Source organism: Tiliqua scincoides, chromosome 14, assembly GCF_035046505.1.
Source record: "Tiliqua scincoides isolate rTilSci1 chromosome 14, rTilSci1.hap2, whole genome shotgun sequence".
Lineage (NCBI taxonomy): Eukaryota > Metazoa > Chordata > Lepidosauria > Squamata > Scincidae > Tiliqua > Tiliqua scincoides.
The window spans coordinates 14254966-14275492 of record NC_089834.1 but is presented as its reverse complement, the minus strand read 5'-3'; the positions used below and the strand labels follow the sequence as shown (position 1 = coordinate 14275492).

Here is a 20527-nt window from a genome sequence, read left to right as displayed (position 1 = left end):
ATGACTTTTGTCCCTCTTTCTCTTCCAAATTTTTTCCTTCAAGTTTGGTATTTATCACCTGGTTTCCTCTTAGTGTTTGCACACAGTCCAAAAGCCAGAGTTCTTGCCTCAGGGAAGGGATAAAAACCACAGGCAATCACACCAAACTGTCAGGATTTGACATAAATGTTGTCTTTTACTACCCAGATGCAATGCTAATGTGCAAACTGTACAAACAAACAAACACACACGCACGCACACACGCACACACACACACACACACACACCAGAGAGCCAAGGGCACACACAACAGGAATGACTGAGATACCTGGAGTCCCCCAGATCCACCCAACAGTTGTTAATCTTTAACTATCATTTAAATTTTAACTTTTCAAGCACAAAACAACAGACTTTTTTTTTTTTAAAGAGGCCGCAAACACCAACCTGGAAGTAGGCTTGTTACAGCGACATTCCTGCACAAAAAGACACCATCTCCGATGCGTTCGAAGTTTAACATTACAGGAGAACGTTCCAGAAGGACATCTTAGGGCCTGAGGCAGTGAATTCTGTCACCTCCTATCTACAGAAAGAAAACCCTTTGTGGTGCAAGAAACACTTCCTTAAGCTCAGACACACCACCATCAGACACCACTTCAAGTCCCACTGGTGGTAACCATGTCACTGGTTGAGAAACACTGATCTATACCAATTCACCAGACAAAACGCGCGCACACGCAAGGGCCAAGCTACTAGTCTATAGAGAGGTGAGAGTGACAAAAGTGGCAATCTGGCAGCACGACTCGCGAGGAGACTGCCGTGCAAAACGAGGGTGAGGCCACAGCCAGACAGAGGTGGTGTGGCGGCCCTCACTTGTGAACTGCCTCAATAGCCGCGGGGGAACAGCCGTTAGTTCAGGGGCACAAAAACCATTCAAAGGTGGCCTGGCCTCCGCTGCACAGTACGCGCTCCTCATTCCCCCCAGCTCTGCTCGAACGCATCCTCTCCATCACTCCCTTGCCTACACTTCAAGGAGCCCAAAAACAATGTGGGAAAATAAGGAGGAAGAAGCATCCCTCTCCTGTGGACAACGGCCAGTGTTTATGAGGCGGGCAGCGTACGTGGCTGAACCGCTCACAACCCACTGAAGAAAAAGGACACTCACCCCCCAGAGAACGACACGGTCACCGAAAGCCACACATTATAGCAGTCGGACAAAAAGGATGTTGTCCCACAGGAGGGAAGGAGAGATGTGGCGTCCTGCTTGGCCTCTCTCCTCAGTCCCACCTCCGGCTCTGAGGCCCCACACATGGAGGTGTTTTTTCCTCTCTTTGCCTGAGCGCTGATAGGGCTCCCTCACAAATCTCCCGCCCAAGGATAGTAGTTCAGGCTCCGAGAAGAATACCCTCGGCCCCCCTTCGCTCCCCCTCATGTGTCACGCTGCGCAACTTTTCCCTCCATTGCGCCAGGAGCAGGAAGCGGAGCCGGCCACGAAGGGAAACCTCCGCTCGGCCCAAGGAGAACACGGCAGATAAGAAGCTTACAGGAAACCGAAGGGCCGTGGCCACATCACTGGACTCCTGGTCAATTGCATGCAGGTCTCTGCATGAATGCCATGTGCAAATGTTTCATGCGTAAGATCTACCAGCCGCTGTCCAGGCAAAGCCGAATTGCACCTCCGCAACAAAGCTACGAAACCAAAATAATGTTATAAAAATATCTGGAGCAGAGAAACCAGGTCAAAAAATGCCATCTACGACGGCTCCAACACTATCTATGCACTTAAACCGTCAAGAGCTAATTGTGACTCAGATTTGGGGGGAGGGGGCTCCGGGTAGGCAGACCAGAAAGCCCTAAAGTCATCTGACCGCTGCGCATGACCACCTCTCAATGGCTGAAAAACAGCGATTGACACGTGTGCTGCGTTTGGAGACACGCATGTTCACTCTTGCTTGGAAGTGGAGGGATTTTCTCTGACACGCGAAGAGGTCTTAAATCCTTTTTCCAACAAAACCAGTTTGACTCCTAAACCATTTTATTTAACCCTACCTCCTCTGGTCTAATGCACCAATTATTATCGGATCCAGTCCTGCCTATAGAGATCACTGATCTTCTAACTAAAATTAAGTCAACAGGGCTGGACACTGCAGAGTTAGGTATGATTGGCTGTGATGCAGCTTACAGAATCGTCAAAGAAAGAATTCTTGATATCGAACAACAAGAGCTGTTTAGTGCCGCCGGAACCACATGCTCTCCACTCCATCTCCATATTCCAGTCAGTTTTGGGAAACTGGCCTCCTTCTTTTACCACCTGGTGTGCCCGTAGGCTCGGAGAGCTTTCACACTGGCAAGATGTAACGCTCTTCCATCAGCCTTGTTAACGGGCAGGTTCAATGGTATTCCCTACTCAGAGAGGAAATGCAAGTGTGGTAGGGATTGCATTGAGACTCTAATGCATACCTTTTTCTACTGCCCGCTACATGATGCGTCACGCAAGAAATATCTAGGCCCATTGTTAGCTAGGATGCAGGGCTGGGAGGATTCAATCATGCTTCAGTCTCTCCTTTCCACACCTGATTCTGAGACTCTGGATAATGTCGCTTCCTTTTTATCTGGGGTAATAGCCAGGCAGAGCCCTGGGACTCTGGGCAGTGTGTGAGGAGAAGGCTGATGTTTATGTTCATGTTGTGTTGTCTTTGTATATTATTGTTTTGTTTTGTTTTTTCTCTGTATTTTATGCCAATAAAGGTCTTACTGGGGAAAAAAACCTGAGACTCCTAAACCAGCACTAAGGAGTGAGTTACTCTTAACTCCCACTAATTTCAATAAGACTCAGAGCACAATCCTGAGTTTCATGAGCGTGCTGTAAAGCATGTTTGCGCCACTGTGGGAGTCGGCGAGGCCGGCATAAGGATGTGCACTGGCCTTCCCATGCAGGATCCAGCCCTGGCAGAGGTAAGTTCTCATCGCCAGTGAGTCACTGGCATGGGGTTTGGGGAGGGTGGAACTGGGGGGCAGGCAGCAGGCAAGTCTAGCCCTGGACGGGGGGTGGGTGAGATACCTCTGGCACTTAGTCCAGATCCTAATTCCCTGCCAAGCAGCCCCATTGAGGTGGCTGGGGCATTACCTGGGAAAAAGGGACATAAGTCCACTTTGAATTGTGCCAGATCCACCTCCAACCCTGTGCTGGATACAACACAGGTCAGCCCGTCTGACTGTTTCAGCGCAGGTTAGGATTGGGCTCTTTACTCATGACCAACACCTTTAGATATGACTAACTAAACATAGGATACAACCATACACTGCAGGCACAAAGTAGGATTTTTCACACTGGGTTAATATCTAAACACAACGATGTAACTAGAAATAAATGAATAAATAATAACAGTAATGGAGCTTCTGTACATGCAACTGAAGCCGTTTCATACTCTTTCCCCTGTTTATTGCCATGTCTATTCTCTCAAGTCTGTTTCCTAGATTTGTAAGGCCCTTGGGGCAAGGATCATGGATCTGGACCACCACTCTAAAGAGTTAATGGGCCAAATCCAGGTCAGTCTCCAGCTTTCTCAAGCACAGTATCTGAACCAGAACAGATGGAACAATCCCTAATTCCTACCCTGCTCAGCAGAGAATGCTGCAGGTTGGAGCCAAAACTGACATTTGTATCTGATGGCACCATCTGTGTTTGCAAAACCACCATCACTTTGCGCAGGCCCGCTTTCCGCTTGAGAGCGCCAGTCCAGTGCCAAGATACAGAGATAAAATGCAGCACACTCACAAAGAGCATACATTATTTTCCAGACTGCATGTATGCAGTCACACTACATACACACTACAGTTTTTCAGCCACACTAGATGCTATGCCAGAACCACCATTCAGAGCGCAATGCCATAGTCTTTCGAGACTGAAGGTTGCCAACTGTATGCAGCAATCTCACCAGAGCACAGAAAAGACATGAAATGAACTGGGCACATAACTTAGCCTCTTGTAAATTTCAGTTACCATTTTAAAAATATCAAGTTTCTAGCCCCAATGAGGGTGGAAACATATTGGAGCTGTTGCTGCGGAGATCTCAGAAGCTGAACGCTTCTGGACTGAGGCAGGGCTTCCTGGGGTTAGCAAAACCAGAATAAATCACATGACATAGTTTGAGATTGCTAGGATCATCTTGCCCTGCTTTCCAGCAGATAATCATTACCAGACACCCTTTGGACTGGCCAGCACTTGAGATGCACAGGTAGCTGACCCTCTCACTGCCAGAGGTTTCATCATCACCAAACAACCATCTTAAAACCTCTTAAAACAATAAGAGGCAAAACCTCTTAAAACAATATTCCGAAATCCAAACAGATCTACCAGTTGGAAACCTTCTTCTCCCTTCTGAGCCACCTCTTCCCTCACCATCTCCACGTTCAAGTTTTGAAATTTCCAAGAAATGCTTCTCCTGTTCCTACTTTTATTTGTTTTAATTTAAAGTTCATTGACATTTTAAGATACGCAGTAACAAAGAAATGATGTGTAAATGTTAGATGCAAGTTCTTTTGTTAGTAGTTCTTTTTTCAAACAATTTCCCATGGAGATTAAGGCAGAAAACCCCAAACATTGTCATCAAAATTATTATTCAGTTTTTAAGGATGGGGGAGGGGGGAAAGGATGAAAAAATGGAACACAATCCACGTTTCCACAAACAGAGTGTGAACTTCAAAGAAGGGTAAACACCTGAACAGCAGGATCATGAAAGATCTATTATTTAAACATTTTCTGAAGCACAAAACCCCCAATTTTTGCAAGAAGATAAGGAAGCACGCCTCAAAGAAACCAAGTGGGACCGGGTCAACACACAAAGCAGAATGGAGTGGTACATCCTGATGAGTAGCTTTCTGCATGCAGAGAGCTTTAACAGAGGGCAGCATTCAATGTTGCAATTCCCCACCTTCTAGCATACTCGCCACACTAACAATCTTTCCTTTCTAGCGTGAGGCTAGAACAAATGTCCACCTCCATTGAAATGATTCTGTATGACAGACAGGATGGTATTACACTGCATCTCTATGGTTAAAAAACCCCATATACCAGACATTTTCATCCTTTTTCATTTCATGGCACACTGACAAGACACAAAAATTGTCAAGGTTCACTATCGGTTTTTTGTCAATTGACAAGGTACACCACACTGCCAGCAGTGGGTTCACATCCCTCAATGATCCCACTAATAAATGACCCTCACCAAATGCATGCAGCACACCTGTGGATCATTTGTGGCACACCAGTGTGCCATGGCACACTGGTTGAAAATCAATGCCATATACTTTCAAATTCAAAGCCATTTTCTGTGTCGTTTGTTTTTGAATCAAGCTAGATGCACGCTAGAGGCATGCTAGTGAGGTCTCTTCCTGCTGTCTTCTAGCTGAAAAACAAACACAGCCCAGGTGAACCTGGAAATCCCATCACTTGGCTTGGACCTCCTCCATAAGCCAAAGCTCAGCACCAGCAGAGGTGAAACTCCATGAGGACAACACAGGTGAAATACGCCAAGAATACACTATATAAATATGAAGTGTTCTTATTACCAGAGACTAGAGCAGGGGTGTCAAACCCGCTTCATACAGAGGGTCGAAGTTAGCATTCATGGTGCCTGCTTAGGACCTGAAGGGACATCATTAAGCAGCTGATGGCCGGAAATAAGGCCTTTGTTCTCAAATAGAAACTCATTAGCTGCAAAGGACAGAAGAGAAAATGTGAAAATCTTGTTCATATTTTGAAGATATGAGGGAGCCCAGTAATCACGCTGGGAGAACCCAAGTGTAACGGAGGCTGGATAAATTGCTTCCAGAGGCCACATTCAGCCTGCGGGCCTTTTGTTTGACATCCCTGGTCTAGAGATTACTGGCCTTACTGAAGCAGAATCAACACCTACTTTTTAACTTTGGGGTACTTCATCTCGGAAATGGCATTCGTCGCACTGGTTTGCCTCTCCTTCAGATGCCAAGGCCACATATTGTCCACCCAGTCGACTAAATCCACCTGAAGAGACACGAGTCTTTATGAGCATTTATTTTAAAGATAGTTAATACTGAATCAGAGATGCATTTTTAAGTCAATTAACAAATGTTTTAACAGAGTAATCTAACTCAGTGTTTTCCAAACTGTGGGTGGCAACCGGATTGCTGGTGGGTCCTGAAACCGAAATTGACAAGCTGATAGTGGACAAGGAAAATATAATTAACCCCGTGGTAAGTGAAACTGAGATGCAAGGAGGTAAATGTGCTTCAGAATGATCCTGATCCGACAACTGCAGGTTCTAAAAAAACACTGAAGGAAGCCCCCCCCCCAAGATGACAAGGAAATTTACTTGCAGGTAAGCAAACATGCTTCTGCTTCTATCGAAGGCCAGGCAAAGGGGAACACAAGGCCACCAGAACGGTCCTGATCCAATGAAAATGGAGTTCAAGAAATGCTCCAGAAGGTGGTTGGTCCCCACCATAGCAAAAAGGATTAAAAAAAGAGGCTTGAGCAGCTGGTAAGGTGAAAACTTTTCTTAAAAGTCTCATAAAACTGGGTGGGTCCCAACAGGGTGTCATTTTAAAAAGTGGGTCTTGGTGCTAACATGTTTGGGAACCACTGATGTATTGGATGATTAATCAGATTAAATGTTAGATTAAAAAGTAAAAGTTGCAGCTCAGTTTTAGACCACTCAATAAACACACACTGAATTAGCAATTTGCAACCTTTATCATCTCAGGGCACACTGAGAAAGTGCTCAAATTGTCATCACCTGTTTTTGGACAACTGACAAGGTAAACTGTACTGATGATGGCCAAGGGCTCACATCCCCCAATGGCCCTACTAATATATGACCCTCCCCAAACTCCCGTGGCACACCTGCAGACCATTCACGGCACACCAATGTACCATGACACGGTGGCTGAAAAATCACAGCACAAGCTCAGATAAGCGACAACCCCAAAGGGGGTCTCAACTCACCACATTGGGACGCTTGACGATGTTCGCCAGTTTCGTGTGGCTGAACTCCAGGCTGATCACGTTGTAGAGTTTGTCCCGCTCAGCTTCGGGAGTCTCGTAGTATCTCACAAATTGGGACATGCTCATCTCAATGCCCTTTTGCGTGTTCACGTCCATCACATCCACAATCCGACGACTCCCTGGGAGGCAAATGCACAGGCCAGTAAACAAACCAGTAAACAATACTCAAAGCTCCTTTCCCCACGAGACCTCTTGAGAGGTCTGAGAACGGAAAACTGTAAATTTAGATTTCAAGCAGTAATACCAAAACCACCAGAATGGCATGATTTGGCCTCAAAGATGCAACACAGGCCACTGCACCAGCCTTCCTGAGCCTCCTCGGCTGACCTAAAAGGACCAGTCTGTGCCCAAGGCCCTCATTTCTTGCAGGAAGAGCAATAATGAATTAAAGGTAAAGAATATGCAGGCTGCAGCTTTCTACCCACCAGAGGGCATTAAAGACCACCAGGAAACAGAAGAGAATCTTCACAGCTCTATATACCTTTTCCCCTTACTCCCCCTGTCTCTGAGCAGATCTCACAAGGTCATAACATGGCTGCGCTCAAGATGGGGAGATTGTGTCCACACAGAGAGATTCCAGCCTGGCCTGGCCTGCTGCTCTAGATGCAGCTGAACGAAGTGGCTGAATCCTGCAGTGGTAGAGCGAACTATCCCATTCCAGGGTGCCAGTTAGGGGATGCCACCTTTTAATAATCCCCTATGTTTTAAAAAGAACAAAAACTTTCTTCCTGCAAGTAGAAATGTAGCACATTAAGGGAAAGTGTTCTAGTCCAGGCTTGCTACCTTTCTGCTTCAGGGGGTGGCATATATGTTTTGTTTTTAAGCAAAGGAGCACCAAAAATATTATTTCTCATTTGCAGTGTGAAGTGGACGGAGTCCATTCCATCATAATTAGTAATTAGTAATAGCAGAGAAAAAGCTCGATCCACATCCGTCCTTCTTGTGCACAGAGATCAGATGCACAATATCCAAGTGCATCTGGTTCTAGGAACCCTTTTCTCTGTTTTGAGCATGACAACAGCATCTGGTTCTAGGAACCCTTTTCTCTGTTTTGAGCATGACAACAGACAGAGAGTGCCAACCAATCCAGCCACTGTCTAGTCTGAACTGAACGTGCCCCGAGAATCATTTCGACCCACCAGAAGTCAACGGTGGACGTTCAAAAGATTATTAGTACAATCAGACCCAAATCCTAACCAGTTTTCCAGCAATGACATAGCTGTGCCAACAGGGCATGTGCTGCAGCCTGAGTTGCGTGGCAGCAATGAAGGCCTCCTCAAGGTAAGGGCATGCTTGTTTCTTTACCTCAGAGCTGCACTGCCCTTACCTTGGTCCTGGAAAATTGGTTAGGATTGCGTCCTTAAATGCTTAATTGTAATAATAATGTTGCCATGCAGACAGTTTTCTTGAAGGTACCAGCTCAGAAAACCACAGAGAGAGGCACATGGGGCCTGCAGTTGGCTGCCAGAGGCCTCCTGGCCCCAGAGAAGAGGAAAGGAGACCTTTTTTTTCTCTGCTTCAAAAGCAGAGAGAAAATCACAGAGCTCTCCTTTAAAAGGAAAGCAATTATTACAAAAGCTCGTTAAGTTTCAGCAGCCCCATTAGCTCCTTGCTGCGGTGTAGCAATGTGCAATAAACTCAATCCAAAAGCAAGAAAGAGAGGACCACCCAAGGAGGACTCGCACGTCTCTCAAAGGGCTGAGGCTAGGTGAGACCTCAGGGGTACCAACAGCTTGCTCCGCAAGAACGGGAATAAAAAGGGCCAGGCTTGCACTGGGTTCAGATCCCCTGAACGCTCACAAAGGCACCTTTGCCAAGTCACTTCCTCTCATCCTCACCTATCTTTCAGGGCCGTCGCAAGGTCAGCTGCAGGTTTGTGAGATCTATTTTGTTTTATTTTTCACTAGAGCCTTACAGGTCTAACAACTTCGGCCAGGTGCAAAACGGTGAAGTCGATTGCCGATGGCGCTACAACCCCCTGAATGATCACCGAGACCCCTTACATCCCTCAGTACAAATCCACACTCAAGTTACTACAGGTAAGGGATTCTTAACATGAGAGTCCATCGCAGCTGCACAAGAACACAACAAAATCAAATGAATCCTGAATTGCTCTTTTCCAGGTGAACAAAAGCCGAGAAAGGTCAAGAACAACCAGATCCCCACCCCAACGGCCAGCTGGTATCATCACCTGCCTTCCCTGTTGCATGTCTGAACACATCCGAAAGTATAAAGCGCATCGGCTGAGCTCGCAAACATCAATTTTCAGTTTCACCTAGGAGCTGTAACTAACTTGATAATTTGCATTACCTGATAACGTAGCATAATTTTGTACTGCTGTATCTGTTTCTCAGGACGTATTCACTAAGAACATCACCGCAATGTACAACTTAAAACAGGGTGCATAGACAACCTCACCCCTTCCTGCAAAGCACAACACTGCTTTCTTGAGGATTTTATGGTACAGCTAAGAGTTTACATGCTTCTGCTGTTTTTATGCTATTTTAATTAACAAGGTCTTAATCATAATCCACCTTGGATGGTCTGTTGTTGGACTAGAAAGGTGGCATGTAAATAACTGTATTTGTAAAAAAATAAAATAACTTCAACAGCCTTCTGAAATTAAAAAGGAACTTCTTCCGAATTTTCTGGTAGGAGCTGTTACGTAGCCTCAGGGGCTGTTTACATCACCTCAGGGGTTGCAACCAAAAGGGCTCTGTATCATTTGATGGAATTTGGCGATGACACTCATCAAAAGATCTTGAGAGCTGGGAAGCCTCTGGCAGTAGGCGGTACTTTATCGTTTCAATATATTTTAATTGTGATATTTATTTTTAAGGACAGGCATCTATTTTAAAGGCATCTATTTATTTTAAAGACAGGCAAGTTTTTCAAAGACAGGCATCTGATAAATGTAAATTTAAATGAATCCTTTGAAGCCAAGGTTCTTAAATCATTCAAAAAAATTTTTCCTCAGTATATTCTACAGTATAGAATTTCCATTTCTGTACTGTAGGATAGTCCAAGCAATCTCTCTCTCTCTCTCTCTCTCTCACTCACTCACTCTGTAAAACACCAAATTACACCCTAATCACAATAGAAGGAAAAGCTGTCCCACTTTCCCCATCGAAATGCTGTGACATTTCTTAGCTCCGCTTCTTTTTTTAGTACTTGCACACAATGGCAAAGGGGCAACACAACACAGCACTCTAGTGCCTGACTGAAGAAGAAAGAGAAGAAAAAAAAGAAGGAACTGAAGATAATGATTCTCCTTTCTCCTCTCAGAAATTGCAAGCTGCACTCAGGGACTCAGAAAAAGAGAACCGAGATTCAGCCCATCCTTAAAAAGAAGTAGGAAAATCAAAATCCTAAAGACTATGCAATTTTAAGTCCTGGGGATACAGAAGAGTATGAGGTCCAAGAACACACGGCATTAATTGTGTCATCAGTATTGGAGCTAAGGGGGAGTGGTTAAAAAAAAATAAAAAACACACCACATTTTGTGTTTAAAATGTCCAAAACAAAACACAAAACACCGCATTTTGGTATCAGCAGATGCAGCAGCAATACCTGAAAAAGGTAACTGAGTTGAATGAGACTTGCTCCCAGCAGACTGTACACATTGATTGCAGCCTAAGTGACTGCCTTGTAGTGAAACAGAATCAAATAGCCCAAGGATGGGCAGATGCTGGGCTCACTGCGTCTATCTGTTTCTGACTAGAGCCCCAAGGTCCATGAGCTGGCTCAAAGGAGTGGAGCCACATGAGAGTAGAACCTGTTACTTACCACAGCCTTTGAGCTACGGCACCCTGTACGGATACATGAGTAAGAAACCGTGTTACTACACAGGCCCACCCTACTTGCCCACCAGGAAAACTTGCACAACGTGACAAAACCTCAAGAAAGCAAACAGCATTTTGCTGAAAGAGGGAAAAACCCTCCAACAGCTGCTCAGCCCCCGATCACAGATGTCAACACAATCTGGGAAAAATCCATCTCCTCAGAATATGAAAAACGGACCTGCTTCCTGAAATTACATGCACCCTTTGTGCATGCCAGAGCTTCCCTGCGGGACATGAAAAGTACTGATCATATATATCCCTGTGGAGCGAATGTACGGCTGCCGCCTGAGTAACTGTGGCTTCAGACATTCTTCTCCTTCTATTGCGCACATCAGAGCTTGTGAACTCTGCAAGCTTCCTCCAGGCCTGGGTGCCTCCTGGCTCTACATTTTGCTACAGACGGGTGACCGTTAACTGCTGGCGGGCAAATTACTCACCGCCACTCATTTGACTCTGTAGAAGGCTGCTTTGTATCTGTTAGTTAGAGCAGTGGTTCCAAATGTTTTTTCACTTGCGTACCCCTTGGTAGCCCATTTTCATAAATTGTACCCCTCATATTAGCCCCGCAAGGCATTCTAAAACAGTTCTAACTTTTTCTGCCATTATTCAATTCTTTTTCAAGTACCCCTAAGGTTGTGGCAAGTACCCCTGGAGGTAATGTACCCCAGGTTGGGAACCACTGAGTTAGAGGAAAAACTGCCACTATACACTGGCAGATACCACTCACCAGATTGTCAACTGCAGAAATTTTCAACCAATGTGCCACGGAAGGTCCACAAGTGTGCCACAGGGGTTTGAAGCACAGTGGTTGAAAATTGCTGAAAATCTTTGCTGAGTTCTGCAGCCCTATTTCAAGGGCAACTGTCTGTAGTAACAAATTGCCCGGTTCTCTTCCTCCGCCAGCTCTTAGAAGAGTCTTCCAGAAGCCGGAACTTCACAAGAGGCAAAGACCATTGAGGTCAACGTGCCAATCGAAGAAAAGCATTGAAAATCACTGGTCTATGATAAGCAAAAATAGCCTCTTGGCAACCAGAGGAAAGTGTGTGAAAAGTAGGAGAGTTTTTTTTGTTTGTTTTTGTGGGCACACAGACTAGTAAAAAATTGTGTGGGCTATTGGTTTTAGAACGCAAACTCCTTTAGATGCTTCTCCAAGAGAGTGAACTCCTGTTTCAAAAGCAGCTGGTCCGTCTCTATGCTCAACAGCAAATTTCAAAGGCGACTTACCCACGAGCAGCTTCACATCTCGCACAGTAAAATCTGAGTTTGGCATCCTGCAATTAGCAAAAGAAAACAAAAATCACGTTAAACACCATTTGTTCATGAAAACCACCGAATTTAAAGAGCCAGAACAGGCAGGAGGAAATTAACACGAGAACTAAAATCCTGAGTTGCTCTGCTTTTCCCCATCAATTGGTCTGCCTGATTGAGGCTGGCAGATAACACAGACAAGGCAGAGTGTGATAAGGACACCCACCCCATTTTGTTAGCTCCCCAAATCTGGTGACCAGAAAGATGTGCATTATCTCTGAGCTTGTCGGCTATGTTTCTGGCTACAAGGCCAGCAGCCGCCAAAACACTGCGCTGTCTTTTAATGTGTTTCTCTATACAAGGTCATTTCATGCTGCTGGTCCTAGGGAAGAATTTTCCCTGCAACTGTACCTTTAAGAATTTCCCTTCTTAAAGGCTCAGTAGCACGATTAGAAATCCCAGTTTCATGGAATGCAACATGACATTGCTCTAAGTCATGAAATATTTCCCACTACAGGGAGGTGAACCCTAAGTGGCATTTTGCTATTCCAGATAGAGGGAGACGCACACACATGTTCTCAGTGCCCCTCTGTCGCAAACTTAGGCGGGTTTGGGGTGCTCAGTGTTCTTGGTTCTTGAACCCTAAAGCCCTCAATGCTTCCCCCTGCCCAGTAGTACTGCCACCACCCTGTATGTGCCAGTGCCTCAGTCCAGGGACACTGAGACCCTCTAGGCTTAACTCTATCCCTTGCAGGCACTAAGCTCTTTCTCCAGTTAAAGCTTCAGTCCTCAAGTTACTAGACCTCAGTGAGCACTTGGTAGCTTGCTGAACGGCTAGGCAGGATTCTGAACCTTTGTCCCAACAGGCAATGAAACAACTTGGTAAAAGAGATTTTAGTTTATTAAGTACATCAGGTTACGTGCTAGAGGCATAAACATCTAGGAAACATATCAGCAATAAAATAACAAAGCTAGCTGGCTATCTCTATTAATCCCTATCTCTCACCTGGGTCAGTTACTCTTGTAGATCTCTTAGCTGCAGGCTACCTGTGAGGCCAGGTGCCCATGGTGGACAATGGAGCTCACAAGCGTGCAGGATGTTGCGCCCAAAAACTCTGCCCAAGAAGCGGACACACCCCTTGGGGCACTCATTAGTATGCTTCTTATGCTAATAGTGCTGAGGTCCCTTCATACTTATTTAGACTGTCCAATCAGAACTTTGGAGGACAGAACCTTCTCGGAGTGGGTCTGGTTGCCAGCCCTCCTAGTTCTTACCCCTCCCAACTGAAGATCCACAGCTGCATTCCATTCGCTGGATCAGGCGCCCCTCATTCTACTGAGGTGTTAAACATTCCAAGGGGTTGTAATTCTTGTTGTCTGTCCTTTCTGGCCAGCAGAGGAGAGACAACAATCTTTGTGTTTGTCTACTCACGTTCTTGCAGCTAGGAACTGCTAGCACTTCTCGGTTACCGACTTAGTTTGGTTCAGGCTTCACGTGCTAACCTAGGCCTAAACTGTACCTATTCATGACACTCTCCCTCAGCTTGGGAGGTCTTGTCAGCTTGTGGAGGTTCACTAAAGCCCGAGACTGAGTGCCTTCCAGAACCACTGGGAGATTCTGTTCATTCCAAGAGGCCTTCATGGCAAGAGGCACGGCAGAGCAGTTAAAACCTTCTTGCCCTCCCCAGGCCCTTGAGAGGGGGTAGGCTATGCATCCAATTTAAATAAACATATATTATTAGACGTTAAAGAGTACTATCTTACTTAATTCCCAGTCCATCCTTACTTCTGAAGATGAGGGGGATTCTGAGTGCTTCTTGCTGTACATACTCAAAAGTGAAATCTGGTTGAAAAATGAGAAGAAGAAAAAGATGTAAGTAACAGCCCAGTTGGAAGAGTTACCATCTTATTTCATACATTGGCCAACAAACTGCTCACACACACACACACCAGTCATCCTCCTCCACCAAATAGCCTGACATTTACAGGTACACTATCTCTGAACCTGGAAGTTCCTTTCAACTGTCATAGCTAATAGCCACCTCTCCTTCCCTATTAGCTCAAGCCCCTTTATAAGCCACTGGCATGTGACAATGAGTTCTCTAAGTTAATTATACACTGTCATACAATTTTTTTTCTACTGTCTCTCTTTCCTTTCTGCAGGGGAAAGGTTCCATTCTGTTATTTGCTAAATAATACTTATTTAATTCTCTCTCTCTCTCTCTCTCAATGAATGTTTGTATTCGATTCGCTCAGGACAAGGTCTGGACGTCCCAGTTTGCTTAAGCTAATGGTACTGGATCTGGGCAGCACCTAGATGGAGGACTACCTGGAACACCACATACACTGCCTTGAGCTCCGTCATGGAAGAAGAAACAAGAGATCATTGGGCGAAGTGGGACAATCAAAGACAACTAGAATATGAAATAATAATACATTACATTTATATAGCACTTTGAATAAGCACAGCATCTCTCACGTATTATTCTTGATACTGTCCTTACAACCGCTCACCCAACACAATGGCCGTATTGCCGATGGGGAAGACTGAGGCACTAGTTGAGTATTCATGGCAGAGGCAAGATTTCATCCCAGAAAATTCCAATTGCAACCCCTGAAAGCACTTTCCCAAAGGTAATTATTAGGACTCTAAAAATGACTCAATGTTTGCCTTTTAACTAACGGATAAAATACATTTAAATAAAGTAAATAAGATTTGCAACGATGAGAGCAGAATTTAATTCGGCGCTACAAGTGCAGGAAACAGCTGTGGCTTTGTTTGTTTTAAAGGTTATTTTTGCTTGGGGACTGTCATAGAGAAGGAGAAATGATACTTTAAGGTGGCTTTTAACATTCTAAGAAGGAGTGACAGCTTTTCTTTGTTTATTGTAAGTCACTCTATGTTTATTATTTATTTTAAGCTATTAATTTATTGCATTTTTACCCTGATCATCCTTCAAAGAGCTAAATGGATTCCACTCCTACTTTGTTTTACCTTTACAATAACCCAGGGAGGTGGGCTAGATATAGGAAGGCCCCCCAATCTAAGTCTCCTCTGGGTCCCAAAGCACATCTTTGTTAAGTAATATGTTTCATTTAACTATTTAATTTAAAAGGCCAACAAAATCAAATTTTAATATCTTTTACCAGTTTAATTTCCTGTAATTAAACCAATTAAAAAAGAATTTAGACAACATAATCCCATGAATGCCTACTCAGCAGTGAGTCCAGTTCCACTTGGGGGGGGGACTTAATCCCCCATGTAAGCACATACAGGTCATGAGTGACAAGTAGGATGAGGATGGCAAGGAGATCACAGAAGAGGCACAGTAACAATTAAATATTACATCTTATGAAAGAGAAATAGGCAAAGACTAAGAATTATCTACACCGATGATAAATAATTGCTTTTAGCAAACTAAGGCCACAGGGGCTATAAACGATAAAACTATATTAAATCTAGAACCCAAATGCTTTTCAAAGGGCAGAGGCCAATCACATAACCCCAAGGGAGGCAGAGAATGAGATATATAATCCTGTTTTATGCCTACTGGAATTTATAATGCCAACTCAGCCCTGAGGAGCGGCAATTGTGTTGATTCCCAACATTCAGTAAACCCGTCTGAAAGGCCGGAACAAGCTTTGCAACTCAACTCCGGATTAAATAAGAAAGGGAGGGGGGACAGAATCACGCCAATTTGGGGACAGGGGGGGGAAGGCCAGTAATGGGCTGTGCCGCAAGGCTGCTTTCCTGGCCACATGGGATCCACCTGGGTGGGTAGGATGCTTCCCCAGCTGTCGCCTGTAGACTGCAGTTAAGTACCAGCGCAGTGTGCAAATGGACAACAATGAAAGCGAGAAACCCTGCCATGCCCCTAAGCAGAGAGCGAGAAGCGCATCTGCAGAGGGTCTCTGCCTGGCCAGCTCCCCTACTGTGTGAATCACCCATTCATTGTTGATGCTGCTGCCACCTCCTCCTCGCCCTCCCCTCTCGCTCCTCGTCACCAGATCCCCTGGAATGGGGGATGCTGGCGGGAAATACAAACTTTGGCCTGCAATTTGCACATGGAAAGCGGTCGGCAGCCCCGGCACCTCCAAGCCCATCACCTCCCAGGTCTTCACCTTTGCCTTCCATGGGCCGGACAAAATCCCCGCGATACATTTTGCTCCTTAATTTCTCCTCCAGGTTGAAACCCCGGACGCTGACAATCTCCTCCACGTCGGAAAGGTCCTCGTTCTCGTCATACAGCTGTCTGCCAACGGATCGCTGCAACAGGGCCAAAAACATACACACATAGCGCATACACACATGCCTGTGGACACGCGTGTAGGTGAGGGGGGGGACGCAGCCAGGAAAGGCAGAACAAAACGTTTTTTCTTTATCGCAAACAGCTTTATTGCAGGTGCACAAAAGTCACGTTCATACGTGCGGCAGGGCCTAACTCACATGTGTCTCTGAGCCAGGAAAAAGACCCCTGATTTGCACGTTACAACCGGTGTAACTTTTACCCCCAACCCACAAGTTCACAGCCTTTGTGACTGCACATGTGAATGGCACGGACTCGGATACTGGGAGTCAACCAGGGCTGCCCTTCTCATTTTTTTTCCACCAGTCCCTGGTCCTTCAGTCTCTGCATGTTTACTCAGGAGTCAGGTCCGCTGAGATTGCCAAGTCAAGGAACAGAGGCTCGCACCCCGGGTGCCATGCAATCTCGCCCCCCATGCTTACTCCGAAGCAAGCCCTCCAGGGCCTTTCCTCCCGTGCAAACCCAGGGAGGGCTGCAGCTTTGGGGGGGGCAGCAGCAGCCCCCCCCCTGAAATCAGGGGACTTTTCCACTGTGCACTGCAAGGGTCTGGGGACCGAGGGGAGGGGATCTGGCAGTGCAGGAGGCAGGCACCCCCCAGGCCCACAGGCAGTGCAGAGCGGGGGGGGGGGCAGTGGGTCGGCCTGCCTGCCTGGCTGGCGTTTCCTGGAGACGCCTGCACAACACACGCCCCGCCAGCCAGCCTGCAACTGTTTCCCTCGTCACACCGGAAGCAGCCTTTGCAACAACACTCGGGCATTATGTAACACCGGACGAGGGGGCCCCCTCCCTCCCCCCTCCCCCACCACCCCGCTCCGCCCGCATAAAGACCCCGGGGCGCTGGCAAAGTGCGCGCTCTGCGCATCCACACGTGCAAACTGGGGGGCGGGGGGGTCCCGACTGCCAGATCGGGGGCTCCGGAGGAGAGGGGGGCAGGAGAAAGCGAAGCCCCCCCCCGAAGGAGCCAGCAGGCCCGGGGGAGGGGGGCAGGAGCCCCGCAGCAGAGCAGCGCACACAAAAAGAGGCGGCGCGCACGTGCTTGGGGTCTCCCGCCCCCCTGCCGGGGCCCCTCCCGGCTGCCAGCCCGCCGGGCCCCGCACGCCCCCCCGCTCCGCAGCAGCCCCGGCACCGGCCGGGCAGGGGGCGCGTACCCACCAGCCTCCTCCCCGCCGCGCGGGGCTCCTCTTGTGCCTCCATCCTCCGGGGAGGCGCATCTCGCGGCAGTGCGCGGCCCCTCCCGGCCCGGGGCTGCTGCGCGGCGCTGCTGCCCGGCGGGGGGGGCGCGGCGGGGGGGCCGGGCGCCCGCAGAGCCCCTCCAGCCCGCCGCGGCCCCGCCAGGCGCCCCCCGGACTCGGCGCTGCCCTGCGCGGCTGCGGGGGCTCCCTCCGGCTCCGGCCCAGGCCCCTGCGAGCATCACCGGCCGGCCTGGCCAGGGGGCGAGCGGGGCGCGCAGGCGTCGGCAGCCCGGCCTCCTCCTCCGCGGCCCGGAACGTAAACACTGGGGGCGGAGGAAGGCCGGGGGGGCCGCGGGGGAAGCCGGGCTGGCACCGCGCTCCTGCTGCTGCCGCCGCCGCCGCTGCAGGTGGGCTGGGCTGGGGGGCGCTGCGGGGGCTGGGCAAGCCGTGCCCTGGCAGGGGCTGCTGGGCAGCTGGTCCGGGGTGGGGGGCAGGGAGACAGAGCAGGGCATGGGCTGGGGGGCAAGATCGGGACGGGCAGGTGATGCTGGGCATCTGACGGGGGAAGCCTAGGCGGGGGGGGGGAGGCAGGTTGGCAGGGAGACCCGGGGGGGGCAGAGCAGGGCATGGGGCTGGGGGGCAAGATCGGGACTGGCAGGTGATGCTGGGCATCTGGGGGGGGAAGCCTAGGCGGGGGGGGGAGGCAGGTTGGCAGGGAGACCCGGGGGGGGCAGAGCAGGGCATGGGGCTGGGGGGCAAGATCGGGACGGGCAGGTGATGCTGGGCATCTGACGGGGGGAAGCCCAGGCGGGGGGGAGAGGCAGGTTGGCAGGGAGACCCGGGGGGGGCAGAGCAGGGCATGGGGCTGGGGGGCAAGATCGGGACGGGCAGGTGATGCTGGGCATCTGACGGGGGGAAGCCCAGGCGGGGGGGAGAGGCAGGTTGGCAGGGAGACCCGGGGGGGGCAGAGCAGGGCATGGGGCTGGGGGGCAAGATCGGGACGGGCAGGTGATGCTGGGCATCTGAGGGGGGGGAGCCCAGGCGGGGGGGAGAGGCAGGTTGGCAGGGAGACCCGGGGGGGGCAGAGCAGGGCATGGGGCTGGGGGGCAAGATCGGGACGGGCAGGTGATGCTGGGCATCTGACGGGGGGAAGCCCAGGCGGGGGGGAGAGGCAGGTTGGCAGGGAGACCCGGGGGGGGCAGAGCAGGGCATGGGGCTGGGGGGCAAGATCGGGACGGGCAGGTGATGCTGGGCATCTGACGGGGGGAAGCCTAGGCGGGGGGGGGGAGGCAGGTTGGCAGGGAGACCCGGGGGGGGCAGAGCAGGGCATGGGGCTGGGGGGCAAGATCGGGACTGGCAGGTGATGCTGGGCATCTGGGGGGGGAAGCCTAGGCGGGGGGGGGAGGCAGGTTGGCAGGGAGACCCGGGGGGGGCAGAGCAGGGCATGGGGCTGGGGGGCAAGATCGGGACGGGCAGGTGATGCTGGGCATCTGACGGGGGGAAGCCCAGGCGGGGGGGAGAGGCAGGTTGGCAGGGAGACCCGGGGGGGGCAGAGCAGGGCATGGGGCTGGGGGGCAAGATCGGGACGGGCAGGTGATGCTGGGCATCTGACGGGGGGAAGCCCAGGCGGGGGGGAGAGGCAGGTTGGCAGGGAGACCCGGGGGGGGCAGAGCAGGGCATGGGGCTGGGGGGCAAGATCGGGACGGGCAGGTGATGCTGGGCATCTGAGGGGGGGGAGCCCAGGCGGGGGGGAGAGGCAGGTTGGCAGGGAGACCCGGGGGGGGCAGAGCAGGGCATGGGGCTGGGGGGCAAGATCGGGACGGGCAGGTGATGCTGGGCATCTGACGGGGGGAAGCCCAGGCGGGGGGGAGAGGCAGGTTGGCAGGGAGACCCGGGGGGGGCAGAGCAGGGCATGGGGCTGGGGGGCAAGATCGGGACGGGCAGGTGATGCTGGGCATCTGACGGGGGGAAGCCCAGGCGGGGGGGAGAGGCAGGTTGGCAGGGAGACCCGGGGGGGGCAGAGCAGGGCATGGGGCTGGGGGGCAAGATCGGGACGGGCAGGTGATGCTGGGCATCTGACGGGGGGAAGCCCAGGCGGGGGGGAGAGGCAGGTTGGCAGGGAGACCCGGGGGGGGCAGAGCAGGGCATGGGGCTGGGGGGCAAGATCGGGACGGGCAGGTGATGCTGGGCATCTGACGGGGGGAAGCCCAGGCGGGGGGGAGAGGCAGGTTGGCAGGGAGACCCGGGGGGGGCAGAGCAGGGCATGGGGCTGGGGGGCAAGATCGGGACGGGCAGGTGATGCTGGGCATCTGACGGGGGGAAGCCCAGGCGGGGGGGAGAGGCAGGTTGGCAGGGAGACCCGGGGGGGGCAGAGCAGGGCATGGGGCTGGGGGGCAAGATCGGGACGGGCAGGTGATGCTGGGCATCTGACGGGGGAAGCCTAGGCGGGGGGGGGGAGGCAGGTTGGCAGGGAGACCCGGGGGGGGCAGAGCAGGGCATGGGGCTGGGGGGCAAGATCGGGACTGGCAGGTGATGCTGGGCATCTGGGGGGGGAAGCCTAGGCGGGGGGGGGAGGCAGGTTGGCAGGGAGACCCGGGGGGGGCAGAGCAGGGCATGGGGCTGGGGGGCAAGATCGGGACGGGCAGGTGATGCTGGGCATCTGACGGGGGGAAGCCCAGGCGGGGGGGAGAGGCAGGTTGGCAGGGAGACCCGGGGGGGGCAGAGCAGGGCATGGGGCTGGGGGGCAAGATCGGGACGGGCAGGTGATGCTGGGCATCTGACGGGGGGAAGCCCAGGCGGGGGGGAGAGGCAGGTTGGCAGGGAGACCCGGGGGGGGCAGAGCAGGGCATGGGGCTGGGGGGCAAGATCGGGACGGGCAGGTGATGCTGGGCATCTGACGGGGGGAAGCCCAGGCGGGGGGGAGAGGCAGGTTGGCAG

At 50.6% G+C, this 20527-nt stretch overlaps 1 protein-coding gene across 3 annotated transcripts in view; it reads right to left on the bottom strand.

The window, feature by feature from the left end:
* Window positions 1-17672, bottom strand: part of KDM2B (lysine demethylase 2B) — a 69020-nt gene extending 51348 nt beyond the window's left edge. For 2 of the 3 annotated variants that reach the window (XM_066609634.1, XM_066609635.1), the window contains exons 1-2: window positions 6962-7142; window positions 5895-6001 (exon numbers count right to left, since the gene is read on the bottom strand). In XM_066609634.1, the coding sequence (XP_066465731.1) occupies window positions 5895-6001; window positions 6962-7117 (263 nt within the window). In that variant the 5' untranslated portion in view covers window positions 7118-7142. Of the gene's footprint in view, window positions 1-5894; window positions 6002-6961; window positions 7143-12087; window positions 12135-13875; window positions 13955-16233; window positions 16379-17570 lie in introns of those variants that run through there. The other variant, XM_066609640.1, reaches the window with a different exon arrangement.
* Window positions 17673-20527: the final 2855 nt, after the last annotated feature.